Source organism: Phalacrocorax carbo, chromosome 3 (genome assembly GCF_963921805.1).
Source record: "Phalacrocorax carbo chromosome 3, bPhaCar2.1, whole genome shotgun sequence".
Classification (NCBI taxonomy): Eukaryota; Metazoa; Chordata; class Aves; order Suliformes; family Phalacrocoracidae; genus Phalacrocorax; species Phalacrocorax carbo.
The window spans coordinates 123,350,266-123,376,840 of NC_087515.1; the positions used below are offsets into that span (position 1 = coordinate 123,350,266).

Here is a 26,575-nt window from a genome sequence, read left to right on the forward strand (position 1 = left end):
AATGGAGCAGTTTGCACTCCTCTAAGAAACACAGGTTTGCAGACTCAGGAAAAGAAGCAACATTTGAGATCAGCTTTAGGTGGCCCTTACCACCCATAGGCCTGGACACTTGCTTTTTATATTTAATGGAAACTCTAAACACTGCAGAAATCGATGGGGCCACAACGGAAGGGCCGGTACTGTGTCCTACCGTGTACTTACATTACCCTGCCTGGTGCTAAGAGGAGGCAGCAGAAGAAAAAGAAGCGTAGAAGAACATTAACAAAAAAAAGCCATTTTATTGAAAATGAAATTCAAACTTCAAATTAATATTACAATCATGAGAAAATGCCAAACAATTCAATTTACAGTTGCAACATACAATACAAATAGTCCCTTTGAAGTTGAAGTAAACTGATCCACAATCATCGTTTGTGGCATAAAGCAGAGTGTGTTTGTACAATATGTGCATGAAAAGCAAATCTTGGGTGACAGCATTTGAAAAAATAAAAAATTAAAGCTTGTATTTACACAAAATGCTACAAATATTTTGTTCCAGCAGAAATTCAAGACTGGTAAAGCATATTTAACAACAAAAAAAAAAATTGGAATGTCACTCATATTACCTAAAACAAAAGTTACTGTAAAAGTATGGTTTTGGCTGATATACTTAGAAGTACTGCATTAAAAAAAAAAAAAAAAAAAGCAAAGAGTTATCTGTAAACATGGAAGTAAACAAACATCTAAAAAAAGTTCTCAGAAAATGTTAAAATGAAATGCATTCTATTTAAAAACAACAAGATATTCAGGGGTTCAGAGAATGGGGCTTCTTTGAGCTCATGGCTGATCCAGGTTTTAATTATTGCTGTTGCTCATGGCTTGCTGGCCGCGTGCAGCCCGGCGCGGGCTGAGCTTTGCTTCGCTAAGTGTGAAAGTGCAAAACTGTCCCCACTCGAGATGGTACCTGTGGAAACTGGTAAATCTGGGCTCGGGGAACTGGTGGCAAAAAAAGTTCAGTGCTGAGAAAGACACAGCAGCTGATCTTTTAAAAGAAACGATAAATGCCACACGAATGATGCTGTGGGTTAAATAATTTGCTTTACTCATCCGTCCTGACCCGCTGACCCTGATCTGGTTACCCTTAGGAGGAGGGAGAGGAGGATTTAATCCTCTGTTCGGCGAAAGGGATATCGTGCCTGTTGTGCTGGAAGTAAATCTTTGGTAGGATAAGAGAGGTGGAAAGTAAAAAAACGCCATCTTTTTATCTTTAAATCTATGACCGGTGCCAAAGATTGCCACCCACCAAAGGGAAGGGCTGTCGTACCTTTGAGAAAATGATGCTAAGCACCTCGCAAAACATCGGAGAATCTGATACGATTAACTACATAGTGCCAGTTGGGGGTTTTTTTGGTATGAAATCCCGATTCAAGAGCATTTCCAAGTGAACTCGGAAGCATTTCCCGAAAGCTTCGATGAGCATTTCTGCCTCAGCCTGTACAACTCCCTCTGTGACCAGCCTGACGTACCAGGAGAGGTTTTCCAAAGGCACCAGGAGGGTTCAGGAGCATGGGGGTCTACTGAAAGTCAAGGGGCTGGTGCTCCTCTGTCCGTAGGTACTTAGAAAATCCTTTCCTTCCTATCTCAAGCAGGCGGAGCCAGGTGCCTGCCCGCACGGCCAGGGAGGCCGAGGGCACGGATCGGGCACGTGTGCCTCGGCCGGGCGGAGAAAACGTTTTCAACGTCTGTCCCTAATGGTCCAGTTGAAAAACCGCGGGGACACAAACAGAGTCCTGTCGGTACTGAGCAAAACAAAAGTCTGGTCTGTGCTGGATTTATCCAGAAACAAAAACCAAGTGCTTGAATTTTACAACAAAGTCTTAAAAAAAAAAAGAAAAATCTGGGTTGCTGCCTGCAGCCACTCTTAACAACATTTCAACACAAAAGCACCCTAAAAATTACTTAATATGCATACAGTAAACCTTAAAAAGCCCTTCTCAGCAATAACAAATAATGTACAAATATAGTACCTTTTATTAAATAGGAAACAGCTTGCACTGGCAGTACATCTTTTTCTCTTGCTTACTAAACAAAAAACAAAACTGAAATGTGTAACCAGACACTGGCTTTTTAAGTGCTGCTGAGACTAACAAACGTATTTTACAGTTACAAATAAATGGACAGTGGTATGCTTCAAGCTACCACAAACCAACAATAAATAGAATCAATTACAGCTTCCATCTTTGAAGGAAAACTAAGTATTAGAAGAAAAAAAGTGTCTTACTTATACTTTAAGCATACTTGGTATACAACCTTTAGAAGGCAAAGACTTTATTTAATTATTTTTTTTTTTTAAGAGCACGTCATCACGCAAATCGGAGGGATGTAGCACGCTAATGTCAACTCGTTTAACAGCTTCGCTGTTAACGAGCGGCGATGGTGTTGTCCGGCTCTGTATGGCTATGCCCACCGTTGACTGATCGCGATACTATGGAGGTAGCCACTGTGCAGCTGAGGAGCGGCGTGGGGGCCGGCAGCCCCCCGAGGAGGCTGCGGGCAGCGGTGGCTAAGGAAGGGGAAGGAGGGAGCGCCGGCAAACTCCATCAGCACGTGCTGAACATCCCGCTAAACCAGGCTTAACGTCACCTGCTTGGGGACAGCACGGGGAGGGCGGTTCAGCTCCCGCCACACCCAGCCGATGCCGCGTCGCCTCCCCGTTTGCCATAGGCAGCCCTGGGCTGGGCAAAATTTGGGCCCCTCCGCTGGACAGTTTGGCGGCAGACGGGTTGGTTAAGGGTTTCGGGTGCAATTTGCTCTCCCTGTATCGGGCCTCGGAGCCCCGGGGTGGCTTTTAAGGTGACTTTTTATCTTCAGCGTTTGCAGAGGTGAGTATTGCTGCCCTTGTGCTTGTCTCTTTAATAGGCAACAGCCACATCAGCTTCAGAGGCAACACAGCATCCTTACGGCTCTAGCATTTAATGCTAAGGGGTGGTGATGCGCTACCAGGCAGTTTCTGTCTCAAGTTTTGAACTTTTAATTCCATCAAGTGGGCTGAAATTGCAAGGGGAGGGGAAAAAGCTTCACCAATTCTCCCTTAATCCCATTTCTGAGATGTTTAACAATTCATTATTTGTAAAATACGGGCTTTGAAACGGTTTTGATTTTTCTTTGGGAAAAAAGAAACCCTGTCAAAATTCAAATTATGCTGTCAAAACAGAACATTTTGAATATGAATATTTTCAAATTTTGAAGTTCTGAGAAAAATCCTGGGAGAAGAAGAAATTAGGGGAAGAGTGGAAAATATTTCATCCTTCCTACCATTTTTCCAGTGTCTCCACAACTACTGATTAAAAGGCAAGACTGTGTTGAAGGCAACCAGACAGCTAATAAAAATATTTTAAGCACAATATTTCCTTCATAAGTTATATAAAAAGATCCTACATCCAAAATCATTTGATGTGGATGCATTTGGGTTGGGTTTGTCGTTTTTAAGTCACATTGTAAACTGGTTCACACTGGAACTGCTTTTCAGAGTTGGGTAAAGGTTTGAGGTTTACACCATTGCAGAAATGTAATAATTAAAAAAGAGAGAAAAAAAAACACTTTTAGAGACCGAAGTCAATATATCATTACATTAAGAAACGTTTAAAGGGTCCAAATGTCATTAAATAATTATAAATATTCTTTTAAAGTTATATGATGATTCCTGTTAGCAAACAACCTCAAATTTTACACATTTATAATTTAAAAGAAAAATAAAAACGAACATAGCCGAACACAAATACTATGTATGCCATTTTGGCTCTAGTAATATATATTGCCATTTTCATACTTTGCATAAGTAATAACATTTTGTTTTTATTTTTTGTTTTTAAAGGTTTTGGTTGTTATTTTTGGTTTTTGGCTAATCGAAGGCAAAATGAACGGATACAAAAGCAAAAAGGAAACCCCAGGGTTGTCTACCCTAACTCGTTCTCTTTAAGTACCCAAAAACAAACCAAAAAAGCAATGAACACAGAGACGTTCAACCGTTATCTGCAGCAAGGCTCGGACCGAGTTTTTTGGGACAGCTGTTTTCATCTGAATGTATCATGGCAAAATGGAAGCAACTCGATCTTTGCTTTCCTTTTTATGTGCACCAATACAAGCCAGTTGAATTGCACTACGGGTGTGAAGAGGGTCCCATACGTTGTATGATTGCAACTGTATCTGGAGTTCATGGTCAGGTGGTGGATTTTTATTAAAAAATAAAAGGGAATGCAGCCTTTGCCTTGCATCACCATGTCTCTCCTGATAGCTGGGGAGTCCGTTCTCTCCTCATTGGCAAAAGAACTCACTAGTTATTACAACACTCTAGACCAAAAAAAAAAAAAAAAAAAAAGAAAAAAGAGGGGGTGATTTTTTTTGTGTGTGTGTAAAAAGTACATTTTAAATATAAAACAAGGTAAAATGGTTCCAAGAAAAAAAAAAAAAATATGTGCTTTGATCCACATAATCTGAAACATGGGTTGTGGTGTGTTGGTAACTCTTGTGTTATTTATGGCCATTATCATCCCATCTACACAGTTGCACATATCAGTAAAATCTATTTCAAAAAAAAAAAAAAACACAAAAAACAGGCACTTCGTAGTTAGTCGACCGTTTGTTTGGGTTTTTTTTTTTTTGGTTTTTTTTTTTTTTTGGCTCGCGGAGGTCGGGCCGGCTACAGAAGAAATCTCAGTATGGCCTCCAAACGGACTCATCCATTCTGCCACTAGAATTCAAGACGGTTGGGGAGCTGCTGTGGCTGCCATCCGCCTCCACACCGTCACTCTGGTTGGGCAAGTTAGGGTTTAACAGCGTGCTGCCGTTGGACGTGGTGGTGCACGGAGGAAGCATCCTGGAGGGGGAGCGGTCCCCTCCCGGCACCATGGGGAACTGGTATGATCCTGACGAAGTGCCATAGTAGAGATATGGAGTGCTGCTGGTCTGGAAAGGTCCACTTTGGTTTTGGGAAGAGCCGGGGTAGGGTGGTGGTAGGTAGGTGTGGTAGTGAGTGGTTGCGGACATACCCAGTGACATGCCTGAGGTGACTGGCGGTGTATAGGTAAAGGTGGCTGGATAGTGCATTCGTGGGTTGGAGAAGCGGCTCTCAGTGAGGGATGAAATGCTTGTGAACTGCCTGGGATCTGAAAATGGGCCCAGCTCTGAAGCACCTAAAAAATTATAACAAAAGATGGGGGAAAACAATTCTGTAAATACCATTTTTTGTATCAAGTGATGATAGAATTTTATTTCTCTAAGAAAACCCACTTCTTTTGGCCCCCAAGAGAACAGCAGATCATATCAAATAACACATTGCAAGGAACAGAGTCATACACCTGGCTTCTACAAGCGCTGGGCCAAATTCATCCCTGGTCTAACTCCACCGATGCCAATGGAGGGAGCAGCATTGCCAACCTGAAGCGTTCAAAGGTCACAAATCAGGCCGGAAGGGGAAAAAAAAAAATCTCAAAAATCAAGAGATTGAAAAAGAGCCAAAAAGAGAAAAGTGGATTTGGAGTTGATTTGCCTTCTGGTTTCTGAGCTTTGAGGGTTACGTGTCTCTGGGTTTTTGCTATAGCCTTTCGAGAAACTCAGGTCTGGTTGCACACGAAAGCTGAGATTCCCACCTCAGCACATGCCGTCGGGAGCTGGGGTTTCAAGAAAAGCAGAAATTACTGTGCGACTTGGAATAAAACTACAAGAGTTGGCAACACCAAGTTAGTTGCACCACTGACACCAGGGGAGTTACACTGGGGGTGACTAAGCCCCACTCCTTCCCTTAGATCAATTTATTTAGGTGAGGATCTGCTCATCTACTTCCTATGGCCAAAAGATATTATTTGCTGCATCCAAAGGATGGGCAAAGCCACTGAGCTGATAGCAAAGATGCAAATTTTACTTTTCAGTACAGTCGATGGAAAATTACAAGTCCAACACTCTTCTTGTCATTGAAAGAAGTTGTTTTCCTATGTAGTCTGCGCAGGCTGGTTGAAAAAAAGACCACACAGTTTATGGCTACCGTGAATGTCTGGATGGTAACGCTGTGAATTGGAGACTAACACAAAACAGGGGTGGGTAAACTCATTTTGCCTAATTTCTAATCCCACATCAAATGCCCAAAGTTTTGGAGCAGAACTGGAAAGCAAACATTAGTAGCTTGGTGATCTGCTTAGGAGGCTGGGGGATGGACAGGAGCAGAAGAAAGAGATGGTGAAAGCTTGTGTTGAGAGCCAGAAAAGTGTGGGGGGGAAACAGGGTGTGGGAAAAGGGACGGGGGAAAGAGAAAAAGCCTAATGAAGAAGTACAGCGCACAGGGGAGGGAAATGCACTGGCCAGGATGCAGTAGATACATATATACATTTTTAGAGTGAGCTGCAAAAAGCAGGGTATAAATAAAGAGGAAAAATCATGAAATCGAACGGGGTCTCCCTGCGCTTCCCAGCCAACTCTGATCCAAGGGTTCACCCATCTCTTTGCCAATCTACCGAATCTGATTTACCTAAAAGGAAAATAAGGCATCTTCTAGATGCCAAACTGACGTGCTAAGCACTGAAACACCCTGTGTATCCTCAGTGTAAGATGCAGCAGTGCCTTTCCTTGTAGATAGGCTTTGGACCTGCCAGAAGGTCCCTCCAGCCCTTCTGCCCTTGGCCCCCTATAGCACCCACAACAGCGGCTGCTACCGTAAGCCCCAGGCTCAACAGATCCCACCACCTTGAGTGGCACATTTTGTTGTTTAGACCACTATTCTCTCCTGTTCTACCAGCTCATTTAACCCACGCCTTCAATGATGTCTAAAAGCGGTGCGGGGCAAAGCTCAGGCGCAGCTTGGGTTCAGGCTGGAGGACCCGGGCCACAGCCAGCCAAGTGTCCGAATCACACAGCCTGAAACCTGGGGATTATAATCTGCCACCTCAAAAGATATCGAGTACAGAGCTTTAAATGGGCAGTAAAAGTCCATTTTTGACTCTGATGACAATGTGATTACTATTATCTTTATCTGGAACCGAATCAGTGACCTGCGGGTGAATGGGTCTGTCTCCATCATCAAGCTCTCCAACCACAGCCCCGTGGAATGTAATATAACTTGTACCTTTACAGCAAACACTCTACTACTTGATGCAACTTCTTTCGTTCCCAACTGCAAACAATACCCAGAGGCGATACCACCCAGATTCAAAGCTGTAATTTTGGAACACTATCCTTTATATTGTGAACAGGTCTGATACGTATCTGGAAATATAAGGTTAGAACATAATTTCCCCAGCTGCTCAAAATACCGAGTTTCAATCTGCTACCACTTATGGTACTTTTTTTTTTTAAATTGTTATTGCAACTCTCCCAACATGAACAGAGTTGCTCTTAGTTTACCCTGATAGAAGCTAAACAAGACTTTTATAATCAAAGGTAGAATTGGTATGAGTGTAAGGGTGTAGAACATCATCAGCATTTTTGGTTTCTTTGCAATCAATACTTTTATTTTTTTTTTCTTAATAACAAACTATCCACACAGTTTTACACATTAAAAGGCAATCTCGCCTTTCAGGGCTAGATCCAAATATTATCTGTATGGGTGCTGCCAAGAGATCATGTATGTGTCGAATGACTGGGAATGTGCACTCCACACGTAGGCATTTCTAATGCGGGGCTACAGACCTCCTTATATACCCTAGTAAATCCACACTTGTTTGTTTTTACTGTGGCTTGTAAAGCACAATCCTATTTACCCAAAGGCCAAATAACCATAACCCTTTCTTATCTCACTCATGGCTGTGTCTGCACGGCTCCTGCACACTCACTTCTCCAACCCACCTTTTGCCCAAGTGCCTTTTGCTGTCTCCATAGCTCCTTGCACGAGGCCATGATTTGTTCCCAGCCTTCTGTATCTCCATTGTGTAAAGATATTTTTGGATATCAGAAAAAGTTTTCTCCGATGCCTGTTCTAAAGCCTCTTCTCTAAGTGAGTCCAGAAACTTTTTAAAAAGTCACCTCTAAAATTCAGCTTCTTGCCATCTCACTGCTATGAGACCTCACCGATGCATTTCACCCTCCTCCTCCTCCTCTCCCTGCGCTACCTCCTTGTGTTAAGGCTGATTTTGGTTCTAACTTGCAAAGACCAGAGGCATATTCATTTATATATGTTTAGCTCTTTGCTGGACTGGGAAGATAAATAGATCTTCTGGGTATGGCACCCAGCCTTGCGTATCTGGCTGTGCACAAACAGCGATGTTGATCAGCAATAGAGTAACGTGACAGTGCAAGTAAATACTTTATTTATTCCTCTCCCCAGCAGGATTAAAGATTTATGCTAATTTTCCTCCGTCAGAGCAAGAAAACAATTTGCATCTGTGAATTCCCACTCTCGTGATAGCTTGTATTAAATGGGCAAAGCACAGATCCTCCGCCCTACATCGTGGCCGCGTGGTTGCGAAACCACGCTTCTGTGAAGCGAAGAGACTTTATTTTGTGCCGCCAGGAAGAGAAACACGCAACAAGCACAGCGAGTGATGCGTTTTCCCTGAACAGTCTGATCAGCTCATCGTTCTTGACAACACACACACACACACACAAAGTATATTTTTTTAACAAAAAATACCTTCAGATGTGAACTAGCCCAGTCTAAACCATTTTTAAACCTTCCAAGCTGATTCCACCCTAACGTAACCTGGCCCTCAAGTTTTCTGAGAGCTATACGTTTAGAACAGAAAGGTGGTAATATTAATATGCCAATATATATGCTAACATCCTAGATTCAAGAGTACTCCTCCAGTATGTTTCATATTTAGAATAAGAACAATTAAAATTCCATGTGGTTTCACTTATTTTGATGCAGAAGCCTCATTAAAAACCCTAGACTTGGGCATTTGCCAGCAGCCGACTAAAACGGCTTTGCATTCGCGCTCAAAAACCAATTTTACCTGTTGCAGCTTTGCAGCTCTACCGTTTACAGCTGAACGCGTATCGTGGCCATTTCTCTTTTTCAGTTTACAGATGCCAGCTGATGCCAGTTAATGTTCATTTCTCAATTAATAAGCTGTGCTTGTGGTTTGCAGAAAATAAGGCAACAAATTTCTGCCGGGTTTACAGCACTTTGGCCAATCGCTTCCAATTATTAAAGATCATAATGTACTGTGGATAGATTAACTCCTTGTGGGTATAGCAAGCTGACATCTACTTTAAAGGGTTATAGGATAATTTTATAACTTACAAATATAGCAATTTGCTTTGTCATTTTATGCTATAAGGTCACTACCAAAAGAAAGGTCCCCTGGGCTTATTGCTTATGTCTGAAAGGGAGATTTCTAGCGCTTCAAGTCAATGCATAATCACTGGGTGCAGGAAAACAGAGCGGTGCTGTACTCGAAAGTCACTGAATAGCCTGTGTTAAGGAAATTCAGTTATGTACAGATAAATATATTTACCAGTAGCTAAACGATTCACTTGTGTTTTGGAAAACTTCAGTGTTAAGATATTCACTAAAGCAGACACTCCATTTCCTGGAGTTTTGTTCAATAGTTCAATTCTGGGACGTAGCACTGATTGATCTATTAAAACTGTTTTATCCGTCCCTAACATCTACGCCTATGCATTATACGTGCAGCTCGGATTACTTACAGCTGATAATATTGCCTCATATGAAGTATGCCACACACTTCACATGATGAGACAATTTTCAGTCTCTTACAGCCTTGCCAAACTTTAAACGTTCTGGCTGAAATTGTCCATGCTGGGCGTCTGTCTCAGGCTAAATTATGATTTATGCCTTTATTTGTTTTTAAAATTTCAGCTGAAACTCTTCTGCTGGGAAAAATATATTGTTTTACTAATCTTAAACTCTGAGAAGCCTTCCTTTGAAAAGCTGTACCAGTTCCACGCTTTGAAGTGAGGACTTGAACTTTGGAATAGGAGTGGCTTTTGTGTGAGAGATGTTGCCATGAAAATCCAGCCAAATACGAGCAAATCATAAGCATTCTGCCTAAAAATGGGCAGAAGAGCCTGTGCCCCTACAAAGACACTTGCCCAGAGACTGGAGTGAAATCCAGGAGTCCCAAGCCCCCTAATTTTTTGAAAGGTCTGCAAATACTGCTGAAACACAGGGACATCCCCACCCATCCCCGTGCCGGTCCTGACGGAATGGGTCCGGCGGCGGCTCCATTCACGGGAACAGCAGCAGCCTGCACAGAAGGAGCTGAACGGCGGTCCTCGTGGATGTTAGTACGATATTGCAGGGAAGAATTTGGGAAGGCAGGGTTACTTGGGGTTCGCTATGTTTAGAAATCTGAGACACTATAAGCACAACTAGAGAGAAATGAAAGGATATTATTAAGGTTGCCATGTGAAGAGTGAGAAAGTTAGGAAATGCCAGCATTCAAATCACTTCTCCATGTGCACTACGATACAGCATTCGATTACAGGAGAAGGTGCTATTCCCTTCACACGAGCCTCCTGCAGGCAGCACACAAGCTGACCTCCTCTGGACATGTATCAGGGTTGAGGAACAGAGAAGACCGTTGTCTATATATCCCCCAAATCCACTGCTGGAAGACATCAGGAGTGATCAAGGCAAGGGAGACCCGATGATTTTCCCCAGCAAACTGGATTTTATATGTGTTTCTGCCACACGGCTCCTACATGACTCAGTTGAAATCTCTCCAAATCACATTTTTACTTCTCTCATTTTCTGTGCCCAGCAAAGATGTTGTCTTCTGACGTGCACGTGCGCTAAATATTCACAGCCGAAGCTGAAGCCCACAGGAGCTCAGGTCTGAACATAAGACTGAAGGCAGAAAAAAAATCATGATGTAGGTGATACACAGAGGGTGCACTGAACTACAGGAGACCTTAGAGTCAGTCTCAGTACTCCTTTTAAAGCAGCTTCTTTCTTTCTCGGGAATATTGCACTGCAATGAACTGTCTACAAATGCTATGGCAGAAGTACTAGAGCAAAGCCCATCACGAAATTAAGAATTCCTTCTTCAGAGCAGAATGTAATACTCTGCAATAAGCAAGGCCTGAGGAAATGCAAAGAACAAGAAGAAAACAAAATATTGAAGAGCTGCTCATTAAGTAGGCACTGTCCATCCTGTGCACTGAATGAGACAGGAATCCCGTGGGAAAAGTATCATGTGATCCTGTAATTAAAATCTGCAATATAATGCATAAGCAGAATGAGGCTGATTTAAAGTTGCACAGGCAATGTAAGTACTGACATTTCCCAATTTCTGCGCACTTGGTTTTGCAATCTTACAGATTCTTTGCAACGTGTTTGCATGGCGGGGAGTGATTATTTGCTAGCTGGAACTCTGTTTTCCCCAAGCATCCTTCTGTATCAGGCCAAGAGTGTTATTTTGCTCTTCATTTTGTTAAATCCCAGTCACCTGCCTCTGCTACTAAGTGTTTAGTGAATGAAACACAGCACGATCCTTCTCCTGCCTCCCTCCAGGCAAGACTTTGATTCTCCACAGGTGCTGTACCAGCTTCCCGCTGGATGCTGTTTCAGGATGGAGCCTGGGATTGCAATTCCTGTCTACCCACTGCAAGGGCGAGGGTCCTGCAGCGCCGCAGAAGTAGCGCACAGGGCCCCTCCGCCCCTGGTTCACTTTTGGGATGAGTGCGCATCGTCTGGATACTTGCAACTATTTGTCATAGGAAATGGCGTGTATTCTCATGCCCTTCCTCTCCCTTTAATTCAGGGGGAAAAAAAATCAGGGGAAAAAAGCGCAACATTTTACTTCCCCCCCCCCCCCTTTTTTTCCCCAGGTTACCCCAGCCAGGTCTCCTGGCAAACAATAGCAGCAGAAAAAGGTGCGAACTGCCCCCTCCCCCCTTTCCTTCACCTCAACAAGGTGTTAACTTCAAGGCCTAGTTGGGACCATTTAAACTGCAACATTATTAAGCACACAAGTCTCACAAAAGTCGGAGGGAGGAAGGAACATTTTAACCCCTTCAGAGCCTCACGCACAACACGCAAGAACCTCATTCTTGTGCATCTCTTCTCACCGCCCCTCGGTACCCCAGTTCATACCAGAAACGGCACGCTTGTGCCTTCTGGTATTTAGGTAACAGGACTTCGGCACCTAAAATTCCACAGATTAATTTGCAGATAGATGTTTTCACTGGGTTTATGGCACAGCACCTAAGCCCTTTGCTGGGAGAAACACCCCATAAATAACATAATTAGCAGCGACCATTAAAGTACCACTCGTGCAAATAAAGGAGAGTGTTTCCCAAGCAGAGCTGTTATATTGCTTAGTGGCAAAATTGGGGTCTCTTTGCACTTTTCCAGCCCAGGCTCCACCATCACCTGCCCCGCTACGTCAGTAGGACTTTTCTGCTGGATGAACCGCGCTGGAAGAAGGTGATTTTCTTTAGGCACCTAAGTCTTGCTGGGTGACACTACGCATCTAAACACAGGTGGCTGCTGGATGCACCTCAAGAGGCAGCTCATCTTAAATTTAGGAACATCAATGGGTAGAAATTCCTGCCGCATGTGTTAAAAAGCAACAACAAATCCCTCCTAGATGGACTGTTGGGAGCAGAAATGGAGCTACGAAAAGAATCGGTCACTGCTGTCTCATTTATAGATGTTGCCTCTTGTGAAGCTTTGCTTACACACGATTCACAAACCTTTCTAACGAGAACCACAGGAGGGGGACAAATGGTTACATTACAGAAATGTGTCCTTGGCTTGCAGTTGTCTCCTGCCACCCGAGGATGTCCGTTGACCTGGTGTGATGGGGAGCCTCTCAACCTCTCCGTCTTTGCTATCTCATCCCAGTGACTTCAGTCTGGAGCTGTCACGGGTGATTCAGGTGGAAAGGAATTGGTAATATATGAAACCCCCCTTGCTTGTTTAAAGTCTCAGGCCATCTACGCGTCATGTTGAAAGGAAAAAGTAAATAATGTTTCCTGGTTCGAGTCTAGCAGCTCTGCAATGCTGCGCAGCACAAACACGCACACAGGCGCGTGTCGCGCTCTGTTCCGTTCCCCCCAGTTTTTTCCTGCCTGAATTTCAGCCAGTGCTGCTTTTCACCAACCCCAGCCGAAACGCATCAGAAGGAACATTTGAGGCTTTTCTTGGACAGCAACCTCAGCGGCGTTGCATACAGCAAGGGGGTGAAACCGCCGGGCTGAGAGCCGCAACGCGTGCACGGTGACGGTGAGCGTCAGTACAAGAATCCTGTATAAATCCAGTGAATGGGAAGATAATATACATTGGGGCGAGCAGTCTACTTTATTGCTGCTTTTTTTGGGTTTTTCTTTTTTTTTTTTTTTTTTTTTGAAAAATGTGCCTTAACTATCCAGTATAAATATTTGTTTCCAATGTTGTCATGAATTGTACTTTTCCACTGCATGCTAGCAACTCAGAAATACCATCCGATCCTCAAGCAGACACAAAGAAACTATGTTTTGCAGGGGCGGGGAGGAGGGGGGAAGCCCTTGGCATTGCTCTGTAATTTCACCCTTTAAACCTTTCTTTTTTCCTCCCCATCCAAATTTTCCTTTCGAATCTCATTCAGCTAATACACATGCCTCCTGAGGACAGAGGATTCCTTGCTGGTTCTTGATTAAGAGTTTTTAAGAAGCCGGGAAGGAAGATATTCTTTGAAACTGGATCTACTGTAGGATGGGAGCCAGCACACAGGACACCGTGTCTTTCAGAGAGGGCCACACACAGTGCCACTCCAGTCATATGACTTCTCTGTCACATCCTGAAGCCATTTCCAGCTCGTGTGCGAGTTTGTACTCCCATTTAGAAAAGGATGGGATATATTGGGAACACACATATGGAAACACTTTCAGGGAATCGGTTTCCATGAAATCCATAATGAGCCAAGTGGCTTCAGATGTGGCAGTGTGCCTCAGATTAGCCAAAAAAAAAAAAAAAAGAAAAAAAAAGAAAAAATAGAGGAAAAAAAGGAGAGAAAAAAGAAAAAGAAGGACAAATCTACTCTTTCAGCCCTTATTTCAGTTTCAAGGGGGAAAAGATGAAAAAAAAAAAAAATTAAAAACCACTAATGGCTTGGGCTACCAAAACAGGGAGCCACAGAAAAAAATACAACTAACGAGAGCACTGCTCCCTCCCCCAAATAACGGCGCTGCTATCAGCACTCCCGCGGCTCCCCGAAAGCCCTCCCGGCACCCGCCGGCGCGCCGAGCCCGCGCGGGGCCGTCGCCTGCCTGCGCCGGCGTGCGCGGGTCGGGCAGGGCGCCCGCCCGGCGAGGACGCGCGCTGTTAACAGCGCTTCCAAAAACTGCAGCTCGGTGATGAACTGTTCGTTAAGTAAATCTCCCGAGAAAGGCTGGATACAGGAGGGCCATCCTCTGGACGGGGTTGACTGTACCTGGGTCATATTAAAAGCAGGATTTATGGTGGGGATGGTGTGTTAGGTCACGCAGGGGGTGTATATCATCTGCCTAATGTGCTCCAGCGGCCAGGGGCGGAAGGTGAAGAGCAACCCCAGGGTGCCCTCCCCGATGGGTACCAGTGAGCGGGGGCCGGGGAACGCACAGCGCAAGCCCTGCCAATCCCAAAAGGCACGGCAAAGGGCCGGAGGCCACAGCAGCTCCAGGCAGGAGGGACGCAGCCAGCTCATCCCAGCTAGCGTGGTGACGGAATGGTTTTTGGATGGCTGAGGAAGTGGGAAGAAGCACAGAGCAAGTGGCAGGAGTTCAAACGGGGACCGAAGAGATGCTACGTGCATCTCTGTGACAGCTAGTCGTGTTTTTATCACGAGAAAATAACCAGGAATTTGGCTGCTAATTGAGGCTGTATCCTACAAACCCTACTTTTCCTGACAAATGACTCCACAAATAGTCCCTCTGTTTTCAATAGGGTTATTTGCAGTAGGAGGGACCACCCAACACGAGAGGATCAGGCCCTCCGCTCCCTCTCTCTGCACTTCACTTAAACCTTCCACAGCCAAATCTGAGCACAACAATCCCCACGAGCTGCAAAGCCTTTTCCTCGCTGCTGCTGGAAAAGCCCTGGACGAGAAGCTCTGAGGAAAGGTCTCGTGTGCTATTAATATGATGCTATCCCCGACTTCCGCCTCCAAAACAGGGATTTGCGATTTGTTTCTCAGGCTGTTTCTCTCCACTCAAGCCTCGGCACAGTAAACTAACTGAAAACTTCTGCATCAAGGAGAAGGTCTCTTTTAAAGTTTTGCTTGGCTTTGCTTTCAAAGAGTTGTCTGTATATTTTAGAATATGTAGAATTTGCCTTTGATTTAAACCTCTCTCTTAACAATAGACAAGAGACGATTTCTCTACAGAGGGACTTAAACAAAAACAAACATATTTTGGTTTCCCGGGCCTTATTCTCAAAACACTTTTTTTTTCTTTCCAGAGAAAAATCAAACCCTACAAATTGTTACACTTCTGGCCAAAAAACCTTAAATTCACAAATGTAGCTAGTCCAAATTTATTTTTTTTCTTCCTGAACAATATTGTACACGGAGGAAGAAAGGGCACCTCCCCAGACATCCATAAAACATGAAACCCCCTCATCTAAACAATTAAAACCACACTTTTCCCCTCCAAAATAGCTTCTCCCTTCAACGCACATTTTCAGCCTCGGTCCCTGTCCACATCCAGGGCCATGATGTTGGGTTTTCTTTCTCCTCCCCAGCGTGAAGTCCTGTGTCCCCGGAGGGTGAACAGGCACACCTCGTCCTGCGGGGAGGCAGCGGAAAGCGGCTGCTTGTGTTCGGAGCGGCAGCTGCACGGGAGCCCACTTTCATGGGCAGCTGCTCCGAAGGGGATGGGGGCGCTTAGCTCATGGAGAACTTTTGGATACTGGAGAAATGAGAGGGGAGATACTCGGGAGGCATTTCCATCTTAGGTTAAGGATTTTAGCAGCAGGCAAAGTAATGCTGTTGGAGTGAAAACAGTGGAAAAAAACTCACCCAGCGACGGCCAATTTTTTTCCCTTGCAGTGAGAACACGACATTTCCCCCAAGTAACAAGAACGGTGGCAACGTCAGGCCGTGATAAAATTGTCAAACACGTCAGCATGACTCAAGACTGGTCAAAGGAATTTCGGGAGGCTCAGGGTGCGAAGGAGCCCTGCCGGGAGATGTGTGGGCTAACACCGAGCCGAACTGCTGCGCCTGTCTCATGGGGCAGAACGAGAGCAGCTCGGGGATGTCACGACCCTCGGCACCGCAGGAGCAAAGCTGCGACTCTCGACAAGCCACAGAGCAGGACTCGCCGCTGCCCAACACAGACGTGCCCCAAGCCACCACGAGCTTTGGGGAGATGGAGTAAACCTATGCACGCCACTGCTGGGCTCTTTTCGCTAGAGCTGCTGCGCTCATATCTAAGAGTCAAAACCACTGACCAGTGCAAAGACCTACAGCGGTTTCTATCCACGCATTTCGGTACTCGGTGCCCAATTACATACCAAACTGCCATCAACTTCAGCAGGACACGGATTGCTTAATGTGGTTGTATGCAGGGCTAGAGGCACTGTATCCCTTTTTACATTCAGCATTGCACCACTTCAACAATCGATGATTTTCAGTCTCATTTAATAAAATCAGTGTAAAACCCTCTGTATATTTTTCCATTCATTTCAGACCCAACCTGAGTTTCTTACGAAGGCAAACTACTGTAAGCTACGTTTCAATACATTATAAGCTTGTCCACACAGCATCTCCATTCATCAGCTGAGCTGAAGCTTAAACCAACCCAACTTTGAACACCTCTAAATAAATGCTTTTCCTCCATAGTGTAAAGTCTGAATATGGTTTTTATCCTCCCAGGAAACTGGTGATGAGAAAGAGAAACAGACTTTGGTCTGTAATAGCTCACATCATAAATGTGCTTTAGGCTGTTTGCTGTACTGCAACTTAGGCTATACCACTAGCAGCTCAAATCACTATTGATGGTCTGACCTTAAAATCCAAGTTACCACATCTCAAATAAACCACAGTAACAATCATTTGAACGGCCACAGCTTATGGTAAACGTGAGATACTACAATTCTGTAACAGAGGATTAAGTTAAGACTCACCACCTTGCGCTTGCCATAGGCTGTAGAAATGCGTACTCCTACTGAAGTCTAACTAAGCCTGTAGTTAAGTCAGGATAACCTAACTAGTCTCTGAATTCGCTTAATTTCAAAAGAGAGCTTGGACAACATCTAACCAGGCTGGTAAAAAATAAACGTATCATGGAGATATTGCACAGGATAATTGCATATTGGCAAAAAAAGCCTATGTTATTTAGAAGTTTAGAAAGCCTACTTATCTATTAAAGCTGTTAAAAGGGGAAACATGATGCATTGCTTTCTGGCTCTTGCTACTGATTTGTTTTGTGACTTTGGGCATATAATTTGATTTTCCTAGCTAAATTTTGCTTGCTGTAAGATGGATATTTTAATACTTCTGACAAAGGTCAGTAGCACGGCTTGGAAAATACTATGAAATCCTTTGTTGGAAGATGTTGTAAAGTTACAAAGATTAAATGCAAAATCAATCACATTTTTTATAAGCTCTTCAACAGGTGAAGACACAGAAAAGGTGGAAGTCAGACAGAGTAAAGAGAACTTGGCTTAAAATAAACTTTCATATGCAATCCTGATATCTGAAATAAAAAAGAGGCATACAAAGTCACCCTGAATTATCGCCTTCAGTTGTCGTCATCTGCTTGGGAAAGCAACAGCTAGAATTCCTTTAAACTAAACGCCCCTCCAGCGCATCTGCAGAGCAGACCGGTGAGAGCAGAAGCTGGCCCGGCTGAGGACCAGGCGCCATGCTCCAGCTCCACTGCGGCTGGAACAGTTTCCTCCATGGGCAAGCAGCCTGTCCTCAAAACAGCTCCAAACTAGTCTGGCCCACCTACGTGGGCCAGGCCAAACTAGGAACTGGTTGGGTTTGGACTACCCTTAAACCCAGCTTCCTATCTAATTTTGGAATCTAATATGATGGGTCCTAATTAGGCTCTGGTGGTACTTAGATCCTCCCCTGCCGCTCCTTTTCACCCATAAAAAAACCCCAGCATGGGTTGGCTTTTAGCAGGAATCAAAATGAAAACAAAAACAAACAAAAAATCCCTTTAGAGGGAGATATTTGAGAGAGGAAGAGGGAAGAAAGGGGGGAGAGAGGAAGAGGGAAGAAAGGGGGGAGAGAGGAAGAGGGAAGAAAGGGGGAAGAGAGGTGCCTTTTTCCCATTGCCAGGATTCCTCTGTGGCTCCTCCGCCCATGCCAGCATCCACATCCCAGTTCCCGGGGACTTCCTCTGAGAAGCTTCTGCGAGACACCTCTTCCAATGAGCCATTTCATCTCAGGCTCGTGTTGCAGAGATTTTGGGTCAGCAGCCCTCCTCGTGTTTTAGAGGCACTTGCTTCCCTTCCTATTTAGTAAACCAGTTACCTTTGCAGAGGGTTGAATATTTAGTCCTCAGTCCCTAGTCCAGATCCCAGCCTTTGCAATCTGCGCCCTAGAGGCTATCTAAATGTTCATGCTCTCTCTCCCACAGAGGTTTCCACTCTATACCTTCCCTCTGCCAATGCTGACAAGCCCTATGCAGCTATGGGTCTATTCACCATGCTGCAGTGATGCCTCCCATTTTATGGGCAGCAATCTCATTCAGAAGCCCTGGATATTTTGAATGCATTCACAAAGTCCCCATCACTTCTCAAGCATTTATTCATATATTCTTTTATAATCTTAGCTTTAACTTCCTTTGTTTATTTTCTAAATTTTTTTTAACTGCACAGAAATGATCTATTTCAGCCTTAACGAAGTTTTTTGGCTGGGATTTTTCCTTCTTTGGGACATGGTTTTATTTTTGTTTTCAATGGCAGCAATACACATAACTAGTTGGCTACACTTAACAGGAATGACCTGCAGATGTTCGATCCTATTTCTGCACGGAGGGGCACGGATCATATGATCTCATGAGGTCCCTGTCAGTCCTATATGATGACTACGACACTACAAACCTACAGGAAATAGAAGTGATCTAGCAGCTCCTCTGGGGTTATTCCCACCCACCTAAGGTTAAGTAGATTCACAAAGGTCTATCAACAGCTATTAAATACAACAATCCAGGTATAAAACTCCAGCTTTGGAAACCCCTGCAGCTTGGGAATATGCATATTCTGGTTTTGCACTCCAGGGGAACTGAGTGACCACTTTTGGCCATGCTGAGAACGCAGTGGGTCCTGGATGGGGCCGTGGTCTAACCTGGTGGGGCTGATGATCTGTCCCACTCAGCTTTTTCAGCCATGATGCTGTTTGCCTCTCATTACAAGCTGTAACAAGCAGCTTTGTGCTTTCTTTTCAGCTGCCCCTGAAGCCCAGGAGGAGTTGAAGAGCCACAGAGCTATCTCAGTACCCTCCTTCAAGCATCATCCTTGACTCCCTTCTGACCCATGCTCGCTACCACGGGCGCTAGCGAGGCTGCAGCCTCTGCTGTAGCCTCACTGGCTCTCTTCGTGTTTCCTCAATTCCCTCTTGTATTCTGTTGTACATCTTGTAATTAGTTGTACTGTATTTTAAGAGTGCAAATTCATAGAGGACAGGGCTGACCTCTCTTTTTTTTCCTCCTCTTCTTTAACTGTATAGTCCTTAGCAGAATGGGATCGGACTTCCAGGCGCTATGGCAATACAAACAATATTAGCAGCCACTGCCTATTGCGTGGCCAGCGGTGATTCCAGCAAAGGCCCATTAGCTATTCAAAAATACAACTGTTACTTTGATCACTGAACCGCATCGCCTGCTGTAGCCATACTTCGGTGCTCCAGCTACAGTCAAAACCTCATGCGAAGCCTTGTCAAGGGGTCTGGCAAGGCGACTGATCTCCAGTTCGTGGAAATCTCTTTTCAATCCCATGCTCAGCTTTCAGCACAACACGGAACACAATTTCAGCACAGAATTAAATATAGCAGGCTGTGTTTCTACAGACATCTATCACCTAAAAATGATGTGCCTCATACATTTGGTTCTGTAGCTGTGCTGCAATCCTGTTTTCCAAGCAAGCCCATTGCGCAGCCTAATTATATAAACTAAAACAAGGTGGACATACCTTTAGCTGCTGGCCTCATAATATTCTGCCAGTTCTAGACAGTGCTTGTTTAATAGAAAAGGGCATTAAAAGGCATTGATGCTTATGGATCAGACAGCAATAGCCCAGTTAACCATTAAAAATAACAAGTGGAAACCACGCATGTGGCATCACTAGACCTTGCGTAGGGACTTTTCATCTCAGCTAAATGAAAGAGGTTTTGTGGGTACCGCTCCTAATCCGAGCATACCACCTTCCACTTCTCACCACCAGAAACGTGACGTTAAGAGGCAGAAAGGTCGACGTGAGATGCCCTATGCCTCCATTTTGCTTTCAGAACTGATCCTTATTTTAAATCCCCCAGGCTGTTTTTCTCTGTTGGTGCTCCCCTTCTCTCACCACGGTTGCTCCCCTTTCTCACAAGAGCCCAAGGAGGCTTCCTCCAGCTGCCCAGACTCAGCACTTCTATTTCAAAATAACATATTTCGGCAAAGATTCATAGGTACGACAGGATAAAAGGTCAAGTGGGTGGTTAGAGAGACCTTTGGGAAAAACAACCGGGAAGCTTGGAGGTGACATGGCGCAGGGCGGGCTGAAGACAGAGCACACACTGACTCCTCTCCTCCTCCACAAGCACCTCTAAAATGCCACAACCCCCCCTGCATTAAGTGTATGATACCTCTTTTGCCAGAACTAAACTTTTTCATGCAAAGACAGCATTGCGTGGTCCAAGTAATCCCACGGGTTTAACACAGTTTCGACTCTCTGTTTGCAAATTAGCCTGTGGAATAATTATGAACATGGAGAGCGAAGAGGCTGCACTGCCTGGGGGTCTGCTACCCAGCGGGGCCACAGCCTGAGCTCTGAGCTGCAGGCCTCCCTTTGCTTTTGACAGAGCAAATGCTAACTAAACCTGGAGGAAAAAGGCCCCATGACTATACCTGCGTTTCTTAAAATGAAAGGTTAAACAGTGTATGAAAACTAGGGGAGAATGCATATCCTGTTGTCCTATTCCTGTATCTCCATCTAGGGTAGTGGGTGAGGAATTAAATTCATTTTGTTAGAAAAAATGGGAGGGACTTTACAATTGGGCAAATATAAAACCAGAAAAAATCCTGAAGGAATTGCAGAAGCCCACAAAGTCAGTGAAAAATGCCTTCTCAGTGCGTTTTTTCAGGTGGGCTGGAAAAGCAGAGTCTGACTAGTAATTCAACCAAAAATAACTCCTTTTCAGTGGATACGTAGGAGTTTGGCTGATTAGGGAAGGGAACTTCCACTCTTTGATAGATCATAGTGAACCCACAGCAAACTTAAATGACCAAAATATTTTTGCACAGTGCCCCTCCAGCCTCCTCGCAAGTCAAACCAGTTCTGCATCCCGCAGCGCCCAGCTCCCTGTGGCTTCTGCCACCCTCCTGAGACCCACCACAGCAACCTCCTTGACCACCTCCTTGTTGTACCTGTCTCTGCCGCAGGAACCCACTCGAACCTCAGAAATAAAAACCAGTGCTGCAATCTGGCAGACAAAGTTATAGCAAGTTCAAATGAGTAGAAACTAAAGTTAGACAAATTCAGACTAGTAATAAGACCCACATTTCCAAGCGAGCTTAATTAGAGTCTGTAACCAAAGGTTGTGGTGGATTTTGCTTCCCTGGAAATTTTTAAATGAAGACCAACTGAGTTTTCATGGTTTTTTTTTTTTCTCAAAGGTTATCCTCAAGTTCAGATGCAAGCTAATCTGGGGAAATCTTACAGCTGGGTTCAAAGCAGATGATCGCACGGACTTCACTGCATTAATAACCTATGAATCTGTATATTTGTTGAAAGTTCCTTCTATCAAATTATTCTCCCCTAAGCTTTATAGACAGAACTCCACCATTGCTAAAAACCCTTGCTGTCCCCAAAAAAACCTCCTTGGATACAGAAGCATAATCGAGCACCACGTGAGTGCAGGGTCAAGTTCCCCCGAGGGGACCCTGCACCACCCGTACACTGCTCTTGTGGACATGGGAAACCTGTCCCAAGCTCAGGAAGGCATCGCCTGCTTTGATCCCTTCCCTCACTCTTTTTGAGCCAGTCTGAAAGCAAATATTAAGAGATTTCCAGATTAGCGTCCCCAAATACCCTCCCTTTATGCATATGAAATAGTTCCTTCTCTCTTAATAACATCCTTTAAGAGCCACGTGAAGGTGTGCACCTTCATTTTATCTCATTCATCTTCTCCTTCGCTGCCTACGTTGTTTTCTCTTGTACCACCAGAGAAAGCCTGAACCACTTGCACAGCTCTTACCTCCTCTTTCAGTCACCAGTATCAGCCCAGTATCACCAATATCAATGCTCTTTTAAATCTGGCAGCCAAACTGGCATGACACCAAACCCTCTTCTGCTAAAACATCCATGAAGATGGGAGGAGATTTGGGCATCTGTAAAATGTGGCCAACAACTATTACTAAACCACTTCAAAAAGGTGTTGTGAAGCTCTGCTCAGCTCTAACACTCCCTTCATGACCAAGTTCTTCATGGCCAGAAATGTGAGGAAATTTCACCTAAAGTCAAGGCAGCTCCGGCTATTTCTACCAGCAGCAGGTTTTGCCTCTTGAATTGTATTTTTTAGTGCAAGATTTGCAGAAATGGGCCTTTTAAATCACACAAGGCCTGGAAGGCATAAGATACTTTTCTACCTATCTTGTACCAAACACGGTCAGCCTGAGAAGGACCAAATTCTCCCACATTTTACAGAACCATTTAATAAATACAGCTTGTGCAATTAATCATACTAAATTCAGTGCAACAAAGACTCATGGCTACAGAGACTTAAGAGCAAAATAAGTGATCCTGATCATCCTGTATGTACCAGAGAGCTTCACCTGTGGGGTTAGATTCCCCCTCTGTATCAGAACACACACGGTCCTGCATCAGCCACCGCTGATGGCTCCATCCTAGGTAGAAAACCAACAGCAATTCCACCAAGGCAATGTAGAAATGATATGCCTTTGCACAAGGATGAAACCAAGAGCTCGGTCCCACAGCCTTCCTGTTATTGACTTTATTGGGAGCACACATCTAGGTAATGGCTCAGAATCTGGCCCTTCGAAAGTCTGGAATCAAGCGCCCGGTTGCCCCATTAACAATTAGCATTCTGTTTACAAAACCCAGCAGAGTCAGTACGAATAATCATTACAAAACATGCTCAGACTGTGATTCCGGTTTAAGTTAATATAATTTTAATGAGTTCTTCAGAAAAGGCCTGGCACTTATGGAAAAATTTCCTTAATTAATATCAGACCCTAAATTAGTAATAAAAAAAGCGCCCTGAATATCATTTGGTCTCAAGCTGGAACTAAAGTATGTTTTGGCATCATTACTAACTGTTAGCAGCAAGTTCTGGAAACAGATGCAAATCTTGATATGTGTCCTAAATATAAAACACATTGCAAAAAAAAGCTCAGATAAAAATATATCTATACATCCACATACATTGGAGTGTGCTATTTCCTGCCTGTATCAGCAACAAATTTATTCCATTTAAAAACATTCCACTTGTTTCTTTTTGGTATTTTTTAAAATCCCTTATTTCAGGAATAAAACTCTTTCCCTCTGCCTTCATTTTTCCTGTTTATTTCCTCTCCCAACTGCCGTTTTAAGTAAATCAAAAGGGCTTAAAGACACGCATTATAATATTCAAATGTCTGAAAATCAGCTCGCATGTTTCACCACCTAAATATGGGTATAGGTGCCTAATCTGAGGCCACCCACGCTAGAAAAATTTGGCCTTCCTCATGCAACGCATCTCCTGGACCATTACCCCAATGAGAGATTCTACCCAGCAGAGAGGCTGCTGCTGAAACCCCACAGACGAGTGCCAAGGTGCTGAGATTCCCAGGTGGCACCAAGTGGGCAGGAGACTAAAAATGGAAAACCTGCGGTAAACAAAATAAATAGGACCACTGAAAAATAATGAAAAAAAGAAGACAAGTTACAAGATTAGGGCAGGTAGCAAAATGAACGGGTTGTTTCTTAACACCTGAGCTATCCGAAGTTCTTAGTTCTTTACTTTGCCTTAACTCAGTGTCACCTCGCAGGGAAAGCACTGAAAATTAAAATTAGCTAGGAGAAATGGAGACAGAGACAACCTTGAGTCTCTCAGCTTCCATTTTCTAAAAAAAAGAAGACAGAGTGAAAATTGTTGTAGTCACCAAGAAAAACATCGCAGCATAGTGAGAGCACCAGACACAGAGCTGGCTTCTTGGGTTTGCCAAGAGCCTGAGACAATATTGCTGAAGCGTGAACTGCTCAGTCATTTCAGGAGTTGCTAACACCAAGGCCATTGCTGGCAATGGTCATGGTATTAACCATTTCCCTGCTCCCCAGACCCATGTAAAGAGGAAAAGAATTGTATTTTGGAGACAGCACTAATGCCTTCTCTTTTTAAGGGTTTCATCCTGAAACATGCTTATTACCCACAAAATTTAATGAAGTTAGTATGAGTTAAGGGATGCAAGAATAGCTACTTCACATGACCACAGTTTTTACTTAGTGGCTGTAAAGTTTTCTGAGCTCCTTAGAAGATAAACAACTTTTCTTTCATAAAGTTAATATTTTTCAAAGACCAAATCCCCGCCAAAAGGGAAAAATCTGTATTATAAAGATCATGTGTGTACGTGACATTAAGCAAAATCCAAGGGAATTCATATTCAGGTTTAGAAACCAAGATGACAACCAGTACAGGAACTCAAGGAAAACCAGCCCATCGCTGTGAGCCACTTTCTCGTTAACATACAAACACTAAATCCAGAGGTTCAGCTGGAGCTGCTTCCATTATGTGTGGTTTTTTTTATTTTAAGATTTGTAGGCTTACAAGAATGCAAATTAAATTGTGTAAAGGAACAGAATTGTCACTGATTAGGGCATGGCTCGCACTCGCAGGGTTGCACTTCTGCTTGCCAGCCTGCAGTGAGCTGGGAGAACAGGAGCGTTTCTTAAATTCAGTACCCGATGTAGGTCCAGGATGGTCTAAAACGATGCAGTGATATCTACAGAGCAAGACGAATTAATAGGAAAGTTTGGCTACACTCAAACTAGCAAACAGCCTAGGGTCAGGGCCCATTCTCTGGCTTCAAATCCAGCCGGGATGGTCTGGCCACAGCTGTAATAGTAAATCCTTTTAGCCTCCACAACAGGGTGCCTGCCCCCAAGCTGCCCACGGGAATGGGTTCAGGACTCTGCTCATTTCCAAACCACGGCTGGGACCTGCTCGGGAGCGTGCTGGCCAACCCTGCTCAAAACCGACCTCGCTGACAATTTAACAATACCGGTGTTTAACAACAGCCCAGGCCCTACCACTGTGTGATTTATTGGTAAAGATATTCCTTTCTGGCCATTTTAGTTCTGAGGGATGAGTCTACAAACTTCTTTTGTTTCGAGGCTGAGCCCAGCGTGTCCCTCATCTATCTCAGCGTGCCCCTATTCAATGACACAGTAAATATAAAGGCAGCAGAATCCACCCTACACGCTGCAGGGACTCCAGCATGTGGGATGGGAGAGTTTGGGCATGATGGCACGAGGCCAGCATCCCCAGCTGACAACTATCTGCAAAGAGTGCAAGCCTGGCGCTGGAAAAGATAGGTTTGGTGATTTGTCCTGCTATTTAGATGCAGTTTTAATTTTCTCCTTTGTCATATGGGCGTTTGTCAAACACAGTTGTGTAGGACAGGCTCTTCCACAGGCAGCGCTGAATGTTTTCATGTTACACTTGCCAGGCAGGTCCTCCAGCACCTTAACAACTTGACCCCACAAGTCTCTTTCAAAGGTGAAGCAAAAAGCAAGAGACTAGCGTTTTGGCAGAAGGGTGAGGAGGTCTGGGAAAAGTGTAGGGGAAGAAGTTTCCCCACCTCCCTTCTCAGTATTCTCAACAAAATTAAATTCACGCTCAAACCCTGCAATCGCAGAGCAGGTAGAGGTCAGGGTGAGGCAGAGCACAGCAGGGTTAAACCAGGACTGAAGGGTAACCAGGCTGTGATATGGATATGTTTATGGGACAGTTAAATCATCTCTTAAATCACCTCACCAAAGGCAGACTATCAGATCAGACGTGTTTGTACCTGAACTACTCACCTAGGCTCGCTTTAGAGCCCGTGGAGACAGTGAGGCTCTTCCAAAGCACTGCCAGGGACCAGTACAGCTCATCTGCAGGCTCGTCAAGTCCTGCAAACACCAGTTTGTCCTCACTGGCTCAAAAGGGAGCTGAGGGTGACTGCCTCAGATATGGATGTCTGCCCTGAGGACATCTACACCCATACCTCCTTCACCTGCTGCGGAGCAGCCCTCTTGTGACTACAGAAGCAACCCGAGCTGCACTCCGTGCTCTGAACCTTGCATGTGCTGAGGACTTGCTGGATCAGTCCCAAAGCTTTATGTTAAATGACTGTGATGCGTATTTATATGAATCATATACATTAATTACATAATAGACACCCATGCTCCCCGTCCCACATGCACTTTGGTTATGCACAGGACACAAAGACTGAGTGCATTCACTATGAATCATGCAATAAGACTACA

General features: G+C 44.3%; 1 protein-coding gene across 2 annotated transcripts in view; it reads right to left on the minus strand.

Annotated features, from left to right (window-relative positions):
* Window positions 1-277: 277 nt before the first annotated feature.
* The window catches only part of RUNX2 (RUNX family transcription factor 2), a 92,189-nt gene continuing 65,891 nt past the window's right edge, over window positions 278-26,575 (minus strand). For both annotated transcript variants that reach the window (XM_064448204.1, XM_064448203.1), the window contains one exon: window positions 278-5,171. In XM_064448204.1, the coding sequence (XP_064304274.1) occupies window positions 4,693-5,171 (479 nt within the window). In that variant the 3' untranslated portion in view covers window positions 278-4,692. The remainder of the gene's footprint in view (window positions 5,172-26,575) is intronic.